We start from the raw sequence: 12,245 nt of genomic DNA on the forward strand, positions 1-12,245 counted from the left end.
TCCCGGTTATGCCCTAAAACTCAGGTCACAAAATCGTTAACCCGCTGGGCTTTCCCTCTGAGAAATCACTGTTATTTGAATGTGCTCAGTTATTGAATAGATGTATTGAAGAGGATTTGGTTATTAGAAAATTCATGTGCTTGCACTTTACCTGTCCTTTCTCATGTATATGGTTATATTATGCTTCTGAGCTGACAAGTTTGCAGGCTGAAAGGATCGACCTTCACAAATAGAGTTCTTTTTACAGACATTGCAGTTATCAGATTTGGACACCACAAGTAGAAGCCTTGCTAACTAAATCTCCACTGTCACTGGCCACCTGCTCTTGTTCTTGGAGTGTTGCCAACAAGTTCTATCTCTGATTCCACTCAAGTGTGAGCATGTTTTATCAAATCGGGAGCGAGCCACAACTTGAAGGACCACAGGCCACAGAAAAGCTAGAAAAATGGATACAATTCAAAAGCTGATTGTACAGGGAGCAATAACAGTCTGTCTAGAGCATTGGGAAAGTTTACTTTTCTTCTCCTGAAATATCTACATCCACATGTGGAGTGCTTTCTGAAGGAACTGGGTCTATACCTGCATGGCTAAAGATAGCTTTGAAGAATGGAGAGTAATTAAAAAGACCACAAACCCGGTCACGCATCTACCCAGCAGCTTGGCAGTGTGCGAATGGCCTGATGGTTTCTGCTGTCACATTTCTAGACAGCTGAACAATGACATTGGTGGTCACCAGAAAGATTATGGCTTGGACACCATTTCTGAACCCTAACATTTACTTGTTTTTTTGTTTTTTTTTTGAATTTTTGTGCCTATCAAAGCAGGCACTGACTGCAGCAATATCAGGTGTGTTTGCAATCAATCACTTGCTTTGTCTCTCATTAGGGACCTATGTTAGCTTGGAGTTGTTGACCATACTGATTAAAGACTGGCCTTCTCATCTCCCTAAATCTGGTATCACTAAAGAGACACTCTGTACGGTCAGGCGACTCAAGGTGACTGTTCTCTTGCTCTCTGTACGTCCCCTGATCGACCGGTGCCTGCTTCACCCACACCCCACTCACATGACTGACCTTCCTATATGCTTGCACCAGGCCCCAGCTAGTGATTGTTCTTATCCAAGGGGTGGTGAGGGGCGTGCCCCTCTGCAAATTTCCCTGGTAACCGATGAGCCAACCTGAGGTCAATTCCCCCTGTAACTGGCAATCTCCGCGTTCCCCCTGGGAGCGAAGACTGCGCCCTGTCCTGCCCGTGGTCTGCTGCATGTGGTGGGGTGTTGCTCCAGGACCTTGCTTCAGAGAGGTAGGCTCCCCCATCCATTAAACCACTGATGTCTCTGTCGCTGACTCTGGGCTCTTCTGTCTTGAAGCTGGGTGAGTAGAGGCCTTGCAGGCCTGCAGGGTGCAGCCCTACAGCAGTGCCAGATAATTCATACTGGCTGCTGTGTTAGAGACAGGCTAGCTTCAGCTAAAATTATATTCTCTTCTTCTTGAGCACAAATTATTTTCTCATTTCCAGACTCCCTCAGTATGGCCACGGGACATGTTCTCAACCTATGGAATATGTTTGTGGCTTCCGAGTCAAGGGAGTTAAGAAGTATGTGTGTGCTGTCTACCTGTTTCTTTCCCATTTGCCACCTGAATGCAGGGGACTCCAAGGTCTTCTAGGAGGCTGGAGTTATAAGACGGAGGGTGTTTGGGTTCCAGAACTGACTTTGTGGGAGGCCATGCTGACTCCTTGCTGTTCCTGGAATATGCCAGGTAATGTCCTATCACATCTTGCCATTCCCACTGCCTGGAATGCTCTTCCTCCAGATGTAACCTCATGGATCACTCCCTCTCCATGGAAGCTGTCCAGGTGTCCCACAGGTTTAACTCAATTCTGATACTAGCATCAGAATTGGGCTAGCGTCAGATGCCACAGGTTAAGGGCTCAGTCCCACAAGAAGGCCCTCATTTCAGATGACAGTCACAGGGCCAAGTTATCACCTGTGCTTCTGACTGACTGCTATAAATCAGAGGTTTTCACGATCCCCTCCTGGGGTTCGATTACTTTGCAAGAGCGGCTCACAGAACTCAGTAAACTTCAGTTTACTTACTTGATTATTGGTTTATTACAAAGAATATGAAAGGATACAAATCAACAGCCAGATGAAGAGATACAGAGGGCGAGGCCTGAGCAAAGGAGCCTCTGTCCCCGTGGAGTTTGGGGCTCAGCACGTTGACATGTGGATGTGTTTTGTTTCCCCAGCCTGGAAGCTCTCAGAAACCTGACCTTTGGGTTTTTATGGAGGCTTCATTACATAGGCATGACTGACTAAATCATTGGCTGTCGTTGATTATTTCAAACTCCATCTCCTCTCCCCTCCCTGTCATCCTTAGATGTGGTCCAAAAGCACCTCTTTAACATAACAAACGACACCTTTATGGCTCTCATCACTTAGGAAATGCCGAGGTTTTTAAGAGCTCTGTGCCAGAAACAGGGACGAAGACCAAATATCTATCTATCTATATATAGATAGATATCAGATATATATATATATATATATATACACATCAAGTATATATATACATCAAGTATATATATATCAAGTATATATATCAAATATATGTATATATATCAAGTATATGTATATATACATCAAGTATATGTATATATATCAAATATACATATCAAGTATATATATTAAGTATATGTATATATCAAATATATAGAAAGTATGTATATATCATATATATTTTTTATTATAAATCACAATGGGACACCATGATAGCAGGAAACTTTCATTCACGTATGCATCTCAAACACCTAGAACAGTTTCAGGAGCATAAATATTGGTTGAGTGAGTGTGCAACAGATTCCTTGTTAATATAGACTAGAGAGCTGGCTAATTAATCACTGCTTCCACGGTTTAGACTTCCAGATTAGATTTTTCTGAAGGACACACATATGCATATTTCTCCATGATTTATTGGCTCTGCATATCCACAGTGCCGGTAACAGTACATAATAACAAAGTAACTGATAATATTTTTCTAACAACTTATAAAAATATTTTATTTGGACTTTGTGAATTTGCCAAAAAGTCAAAGAAGGATAGGCTTTATGCTCAGAATTTCCTCTAAATATTAAAAACCCTAACATGGATAAAATAGATAATAAGAACCTGTTGTATAAAAAATAAATAAAATTCAAAAAAAGTAAAATAAAAACCCTTTTTAGTTTCACGATTGGTAAAGAAGATGCCAGATGGCGTCATCATTTTAAAGTGTTGATTCTCAATGGTTTAATACAGGTTGACAAGTTGGAGCTCCATAACCCCCACAGATAAAGCACAGGTGTGCCACGAGCAACAGATGCTCTTCTGGGAGCCACTGTTTGCAAGACTTTAATAGGTATTAACTTTGGAATTGAAAAGTGAAGGCAGTGAAAGCAAAGTCAAGACTTAAAATAAAGACTTTGTTGAAAATCGAAGAGCTTCTCATGGACCAAATGGCACTGGCAAAAATGTGTGTCTCCTTCAGTGGTCCTGTTTATGCCATCTTCATGTGGAAAATGTATCCTAAACCTTCCTGGCAGCCACAGCCTAATAAAAGTTGGCCTCAGGTGGAGTGACTGGCTGTTTCACTGGTAGCTGATCTCAGGTTAACATTCATCTAAGGTGAAGCCCTGAGCAGTAGTGATGCTGCAAAACTACCCAACTCTCTTAAGTTTTTGGGGAGAGAGAGAGAAGGGGGGGAGGGAGAGAGGCTATTTCTCTGCAAGAACCTATATTTAAGTTGATACGGAGTCTTAATGTCTGTCTTGGAAAGATTATACCTTCTTAAATAGGCTTCTATCCGATTCGAACTTAGCATTGTAGAGATAGGCAGCAAAAATCCCTCCTGGGGCTTAATTTAGGCTTTGCAGACTCAGAACTTGCTACCGGTCTATGGGAGAATTTTCAGCCAGGAGACACCTGGACAGTTAATGTTGTTCTTGGCCGACTGTGGTACTAAACCCCTTTTCCAGGAGAAGGTAGGAAAACAAATCATGCAGCATAGAAAAAAGATGGAGCACAGGCATAGTGACGGTGCCTGGATCTAGCAAGGAGGGAATTAGCAAGAAAGGAGAGGAAGGGACTCTAATAAGAATCTGATAACTGCAATTTACATGCATTTTTTAAAAAAAACTTCCTTCGTTTGGGTTAAACCTGACAAGTAAAACAAAATTCTGCTCTTCAGCCACTTTTAAAGATGGCAGCATTACTTCATCACTACGGCCCTAGCCTCTGGGGCAGCTTGTGGCCCAGTTTATCTAAACAAAGAGACATTATTTATCAACCTCAGTGCCCATAGTTCTTAGTATTCGCTTTGTAAATTTAGAGTAGGAAGTAGGATGAGAAAAGAAAGGATTGCATTCTGGGTAAAGGATGGCTTTAAAGACCTGCTTTAGAAGTTAGCTCTAACTTGGCCCACCTGCTAGGTCCTAATGGAACCCTGGGGATACCCCAGGCCTGGAGATGAGGGCAGGCCGTGGCAATGACGTCACTAGTAGGTGGGTCCTACTCCAACCCAGACATGATAAAGGGATGGCACCAGACTTTTGTACAGTATATCCTAGGTGGTGACTTCTGCTGGGGTTGACCCAGTGTGACCTCGTAGGACCCTGGATGAAGAGTCCGCCTGATGGAAGAATGAGCTAAACCAGGATTTACAGTGAGTACACCTGTCTGTCCTATAATGCGGCATATGCATTCCTAAAAAATAATCCCTGCGTGATGGATTATGGGTTTATGGGAAAAATGGAGTTGAGGCAGAAAAGCTCAAACCTTATACCGTCTTGTAAGTGATACAAGAAAACTATCACAGTTTTAAATATCACAAGTTCCTAATAAGGAAACATTATATTAAATAGAGTATGCTATTTTGATAAGACATGAAGTTTGTTCGGCAGAGGTGTTGATGGTGAAGAGTTGTGGTTTTTGAACCATGGAGAATAGCTGGGAGGAAGATTATATTTTTTTAAATGAAACAGGAAACCAGAGGTAGATGGCTGTGGCTTATTGTTGCTTTTTGTTCAGCTGAATGGGCTTAAGACAGAAAGGTGACCTGGAAAATGGCAATTCAGAAACCTGAGAGGGGACTAAAGCGTCATAGAAGGGCCCACCCTCCTCTACCCCAAACTCTGGGTATGGTGAGTTGGATCCAGGAAGCCCCAGGTGGACCCTCCCCAACTGAGCCTGTTTGGTTCCTCCTATTCCTCATTGGCCTGAATATGTTTTTTATCTCTCCTTCAGGAGAGAAAATATTGGGTTGCTGTTTTAAAGAAACAATAGTTCTTTTATTGTTTTGTTAATTGACCCCTCTCAAAAGGAAGCTATTTGTGGGAACCCAAATGAGATCAGATGACACAAAGTGCTCTCCTGCTGCAGGAGGTTTGCGGTTATTCTTACCCTCTGCAAATGAGTGCTTTTCAGTTTTCAGTGCCCCAGAAAGCAGGTGATTATTGGGAGGTTAAGATTAAGCTCTTTTCTTTTTTTTTTTTTTTAGTGTTGTTTCTGTAGTCATTAATGTGATTACTTTATGCGCCGCCGCCCCCCACCCCCACCCCCGGCTACTGCAAAATCACATTTTCTATGTTTCAAAACTCCGCAATATTTAAGGCTTTTCCTTTGCTATTAGAATCAGGACACTTATGTTTTACTGAGGAGACACAGCAGGCAATGCATGTAGGTAAAATGGAGAGACAAGGTGTTGTGTATTATTCTTTCACAGGTCATTATGCTCAACTGGATGGTGTTTTTCTCATTTACCTGGTGTTAATAGCATAACACATAGCACCTGGTGAAAAACTGCATATGGACAAATATAATTTTGGTTTTAGTGACTTGATTCCTTATCGGCGCTAATTTGCACGTTACAGGCACACATCGCAACAGAATATATATATATCAGCTTTCTTTTCCTTCCCATGTGATGTTGGAATAACTAGGGTTTCCTTCTTTTTCTGTAAGTATTCGTATATTCGTATTTTTTAAAGTTCTCTTCTGTTTCTTCTGTTCATTCTACTTTAATTGGAGCTACAATTCTAGCGGTTCAGCTTGTCTTCCCCGCCTCAAGTTCCTGGGTCCTATACAGTGAGTTTTTTGTTTGTTTGTTTTTTGCGGTACGCGGGCCTCTCACTGTTGTGGCCCCTCCCGTTGTGGAGCACAGGCTCCGGACGTGCAGGCTCAGCGGTCATGGCTCACGAGATCTTCCGGGACCGGGGCACGAACCCGTGCCCCCTGCCTCGGCAGGCGGACTCTCAACCACTGCGCCACCAGGGAAGCCCGCGAGTTTTGATTTTTATTTGGCTACTGTGTTTGTGTTCTCCTAGGAAGCGCACAGATCTGGCTGTTAAACTCTCAAGCAATGGCAAATGGGCAGGATTGGGAAGTCTGATAGCTTCTGCTTCTCAAGGCCACTTGGTGCAAAAGCCTCTTTGCTCTGGTTCTCTCCGAATGCAAAATGGAGCTAACTCCCAACAGCAGGAGGGGCAGTTCAGTCCAACAGTATAGCCCGTTTAGGTCTACTTGGGTCTATAGCTCAGGCAACCCCTCCCCCTACAAAAGGACTCTCGCACAGCAAGTGAGAATAAGGGTTATGGTGATCAGTCTCAATATTCTTCCTGAATATTCAATACAGTCGTCCCTCAGTATGTACGGGGAAATGGTTCCCAGGACTCCCTGCAGATACCAAAATCCAAGGATGCTCAAGTCCCATCCATACAATGGTGTGATACAACAGGCCCCCTGAATCCGTGGGTTCTGCATCCATGCATGTGGAGGGCTGACGGTATGATGACTGGGCTCATTATTATAAAGCCTGTTGCTATGATCTCACCTTTTCAAATCCTGCAGCTGTGTTAGAAACAAGGGCTTCCTTCGGTGAGCCCTTCTCAATCAGGAAATATGTGCCAGGCATTGTTCTAGGTGCTTGGGATACACCAGACAAGAATTCCTCCCTACTAAAGCTGCTGCACCAGGAGCTGGGGGCTTAGTTCACACTGGCTCACCCCCAAGGTCACCACATCAAAAGGGATGGAGCTTCTTTTTGGTCCAATAGTTTAAACTGCCACTTCCTTGAATGGTAGCTGTTGACCTGTACCGGGTCATGCTTGCTTTATTACAGAATTTGTGATACATAAATACTTTTTCTCGCCTAGTGGCGACTAAGTCCATGGATTTCTGAGGCAGACTGCCTGGATCCAAACCTGATTTTGCCCCTGAGCAGTTCTGTGACCTTGGCCAAGTTACTTATTGCTGCCTCAGCGTGCCCAGTTTTAAATGGGGAGGTAACATTATGTACATTATAGGGTGATATAGGGATTAAATGAATTTTAATTTATATAAAGCAGTTGTGTTTGGCATATTAGCAGGTGCTTACTATCAGTACTTCATATTTAATGTTTATACTGTTTTCCCCTAAATGTACTTATATCACAGCTCATACATAGTTTTAGCAGCACCTCTGACACCCAGGTGCACTTATTTACAAATCTATCTACAGCTCCTTTCCGCCTTGCAATAGACACTCTGCTCTTTGGTGGGGCATGGAGGTGTTGGGGGAAGACGTGTGATTTCTGTTTCCCCAACACCTGGCATATAGCAGGCACTTAGTACCTGTTTGCTGCATGAACGGGAGAAGGGGTCAGAGACACTCCTTGATTGGCTAGGGCAAGAGAAGACAACTACCGTAAAAATGCCCAAACGCAGTGTCTCAGCACTTGAATTCCCAGGGAGGAGATTTTGCCGCACACATTGATCCCGGCGGTCCAACCTCAGTGCCCAGCACAGAGGTGAATAGGAGCCAACGGGAGAGAGATGGACACACAGTGCAGGGGTCTGCAAACAGCATCACAGGTGGGGCAGTGAGATTTCTAGGGAGCAGATAGGCATTACTTTGTTATTTTGGTGTCATGGAAACCAAGAGGCTCTATGGGACACAGAAAAGAGTGAAGCAGTTTGAAAATACCTCAGGACAAACCTTACCCTACTGAGCTGGAGGGATGAACTCAGATGATGCGAGGTTAGATAAAAGAGTCACTGAAAAGAAAAGTGAAGGTGGGCCTTGTTTTCCCGGGTGTCAAAAACAGGGAGCTGGAACGTGAGGAGATCTGCATGAATGGGCACTTGGCAATTTTAACTGCAGTGCTACCTAGGGTTTGGTTTTTTTAATTAAGTGAGAAATTGAATAGTTAACCAAGTAAGCAGTTTTATTCTTATCATCATTATAACATTCAAATCAGATTACATAATAAAACAATTCTATAAAATAATGTATTTTATTGCAACTTCCTATTGAAGGAATATCCCTTCCTGACCTTTCCCCACAAACGTTCAGCGCCCAAAACAGGTTTCTTGTCAAAAGGCAGCAACTGTTTCACCCTGCCCTGTAGGAAGGAGAAACTCATCAGGAAGAAGTTTCAATCACCGCACTGTTATTTTCTGAAATTTTCCGTCTCTTACAGCCGATAATCTTCAGGTCTGAAAGACAAAAATCAACATTTATTCTTTCACAAATCAATTTCATTTTCTCCCGCATGATGAAAGAAGATTATTTCCCAATTTAAAATGAAAGTAACTGTTCATCAAGAAATATCTACAAATATTATATCTAAATTTTTGGTGAAAATCATTAAGGCCAAATTATCGCAAAGTATAACAGTTAAGTGACAATTCCCAAGTTCTTTGCAGAGTATAAATATAGGCCCCCGTGTGCCTATGCATGAAAGTATGTAGTGACTTAAAAGCTTGAATTCAATTTCCCAGAAGCCCTTTTAATAGAAAGGATTATATATAAAGATATGGATTTGCCTAATAATGGCAAATTCTGAATGAGCAGTTTCCCTATTTGTATTATTTTATCATATGCTAAATTTAATTTTCATTACAGTAGCATACAAAATACATGTATAAACACCAGCCCTTTGATATTTTAATTACACACACATTTATTATATACATATATGGTCTTTTAATTTACTATATACATATATAGTCTTTTCTTTGTTTATATATTTATAGGATTAATCACACCTGAAAGTTCCTTCCAGTAGTAAATTAAAACAAAGAACATTTTCAGAGAAATGTTAAATTTTAACAACGGAGAAAATGAGGAATAGGAAATTATGAAATGCGAAAACTGTTAGTGTCCTGTTATCTTTTACAGAGTAGTGTAATTGTAGGTATTGAGCTCCTACAGAATTTTCAGAAGGAATTTAGTGATTAGTAAACTAAATAGATATTTTTGAAACAGCTGTAAAAATATTCAACAGTTTGAATTCCTTTAAAAAAGGAAACAGGTGAACTCTGTTTGCCCTGAAACAACTTATCTCATCCCTTTCTACATTTAAATCATGTTTTTCTAAAAAAAAAAAAAAAAAAAAAAAAAAAGAAAGAAAAAAGAAGACAAAGAGACCAGATAGGAAGACCAACAGTCTGGTAACTAAGTAAATGAACTATATTACAATTTAAAATTATTATTTAACTATGAGGAACACAGGCACTGATCTGGGAAACTAACCAAATATGCTTCACCATATCGTCACTCTGTAACAACAAGAAGAGAAACTGCAGCATTTTGTCACTGTTTCTGAAATCTCTTTTCAAATGTAAAAACTGAATCCAAAGTCTGGGAAATGACAGTTTGATACAATAGCTGGAAGGGGCTCCAAAGTGCACCCTTTGAATCTTGGGTATGTGACTCAATACAATCAAAATTCCTAGTCAAGAGACACCAGTGCATTTTAAGAAACAATTTATTCTTCCAGCTGGTTCATATAATTACAAAAGGGTGGCGGTGATGCCACTGGAAAGAAATCCTCTAAGATTTCTAACAAGTAGCCCTAACAAGAAGTCTCTGCAATTCCACTCAATGAAATTAAATGTGCTTAGTCATAGTCTGGTTGTTTCCACACCAAAAGTTAATTTATTAACAATGAGATGACGAAAGTACCCTTTAGTGGACTTTACAAGTAAAATAGGAAACATGTACGAAGGGTGTAATCTGTCACACAAAAAATGTTGACACTGACCTGAAGGCGATCGGGGGCTAATGAAGCCCAATTTTGTTTCAAGACATTTTGGAGGAAGTGAGGAGGGTTAAGATGATGGCTCTGTTAGGGCTGGGGCAGTGACGAGTAAGAAGAAAGGATGGCTTCAGGATTCAAGAAGCAGAAAATTAACTTGTCCAGGGCAGGGAGGGGAAGAGGGAAGAGACCAGGCACATGACGGAGGAAGGAGCTACTGGAAAATGACAATTCAAGGATGACTGTTAATTTTCAGCTTGAAGAACTCAGGAAATGGCAATGCTATCTATTTGTTCAGGAGAGGGTATACAGGCAGGAGAACAGATTCTGAAGGGAGGATTTTGTTTTGAATATGATGAAATCTGGCCATGGCAGGCAGCTAGTAAGTAGGATTTGGGGTTTAGGAGAAATGGGGCAAAGGGAAAGACATCTGAGAGTCTCTAACATAGATTCTTTCTTATCCCACTTCCATATAGTGGAAGAACTTTCACTAGCTCTCCACTGCTTTGTCAAATTCAAACACAGAATTCAACACATAGCCCTCCAGGAACACGGTCCCAGTTAACCTTTCTGAGTCATTCTTTCCACAACCTGTCCGTTCTGGTCCCATTATACTACTTGCTATTGCCCAGATAGAAACTTTCAGACCTCTGGACTTGGGTACTTGAGATTTTCTGCACTTGAAGTATAGCCTATCTCTTCTCTGCCTGGTGGACTTGACTAATCCTTCAAAATCCACCCCCCAAATCACATGTTCTGGGAAACCCTACACAACTCTTCCTTTCCTAACTTAGGCACGGCTCTTTTCCCTGAGATTGCCAGAGAACTTCATGCATACTTCTATTACGGTGTTTCTCAAATTACACTTGCCCTAAGTAAGTGAATAAGTGTGGTTATGTATGTAAATAACAGTGCTGTGTGCTTATTAGATGCCATGAATATACTAACTACCTCACATGCACAATCATTTTACCCTCCTAACTATATAGTGAGAAAGACACTGTTATCAACCCCATTTTACAGTTGACAAAACTGATGCTCAGAGGGGCTGAGTAACTTGTCTAAGGATACACAGCTAGGAAGTGGATGGTAGTGATCTAGTGCAGACCTTCTGACTCCAGTGTCTGCAAACACCATTTTATTCTACACAACTCCTATCCTTTGGAGGCACAGTCCCAATATAATTGATCTTATACTACCAGCAATTAGCACAGTATCTTGCACGTAGTGGAGGCTTGTAAGGTACTTGTAATTATAGTGACCGCCTTGAAAATGCCACTTTGTTTGCAGACTCATCCTTTCCGCTTTTGGAATCTTTTGCAGATGGTTAATTTGCTTCTAACGGGCGGAGGGGGAACAGTATCATAGCCAAGAGACTAGGTACATTGGATGTTCGCAGAGCTAGAAATATCAACTCATATGCGAGACAATGAAACATATTACATGGCTACGGGAGGTACCCCTGTGGGGAAAAGTGAGGTTTTTACACTAAATACGGTTATATTTCTCTCTCCACCTACACAAATGAAAGCAGGTACACATACAACACATTTGTATTGCTTACTCCCACTAAAAGAAGGCAATCCAAGATAATATAAGAAAGGGGAGGGGAGGGGAGGGCTATTTAGCTGAGTGGGTCTCAAACTTCAGTGGGCATACAAATTGCTTGGGCTCTTGTAAAAATGCAGATTTTGATTCAGTTAGTCTGTAGACGGTCTCATGATTCTGCATTTCTAACAAACTCCCATGCGATGCAATGCTGGTCCGTGGACCGCACACTGACAAGCAAGGGTTCACCTCAGACCTCCGACAGAGCTGATCATAAGACGGAGGGGGCGACTATTTGAAGATGCTGAAGAAGCAAAAGAAACGCTTTCAGTAGGAAGTTTCTAAAGCTGTGCTGTGCCTAACAGAAGGTAACACACTTCCTCATTAGCTAGACATGATTCCGATAGATATATAGTACCCTTCTGGCTCTTGACTCACCGGAGGACTTTATTAACAGGCAGTTTTATGCTCTTCTGATACAACAATAACTAATTGTAAATTATGATAACATCAGCAGAGGCTGGGTACTAAAATTCCTTTAGCATCTATCATGAAAGAAAGATTAACTTGGATTTCCCTGGTGGTGCAGTGGATAAGACTCCGCGCTCCTAATGCAGGAGGCCCAGCTTCGATCCCTGGTCAGAGAA

The 12,245-nt window shown here is 41.7% G+C and overlaps 1 protein-coding gene across 1 annotated transcript in view; it reads right to left on the minus strand.

Annotated features, from left to right (window-relative positions):
* Window positions 1-8,217: 8,217 nt before the first annotated feature.
* Window positions 8,218-12,245, minus strand: part of MRPL13 (mitochondrial ribosomal protein L13) — a 35,186-nt gene continuing 31,158 nt past the window's right edge. Inside the window, exon 7 of the mRNA XM_065895532.1 lies at window positions 8,218-8,506. Coding sequence (XP_065751604.1) covers window positions 8,485-8,506 — 22 coding nt within the window. The 3' untranslated portion in view covers window positions 8,218-8,484. The remainder of the gene's footprint in view (window positions 8,507-12,245) is intronic.

This window comes from Phocoena phocoena, chromosome 17, assembly GCF_963924675.1.
Source record: "Phocoena phocoena chromosome 17, mPhoPho1.1, whole genome shotgun sequence".
NCBI lineage: Eukaryota > Metazoa > Chordata > Mammalia > Artiodactyla > Phocoenidae > Phocoena > Phocoena phocoena.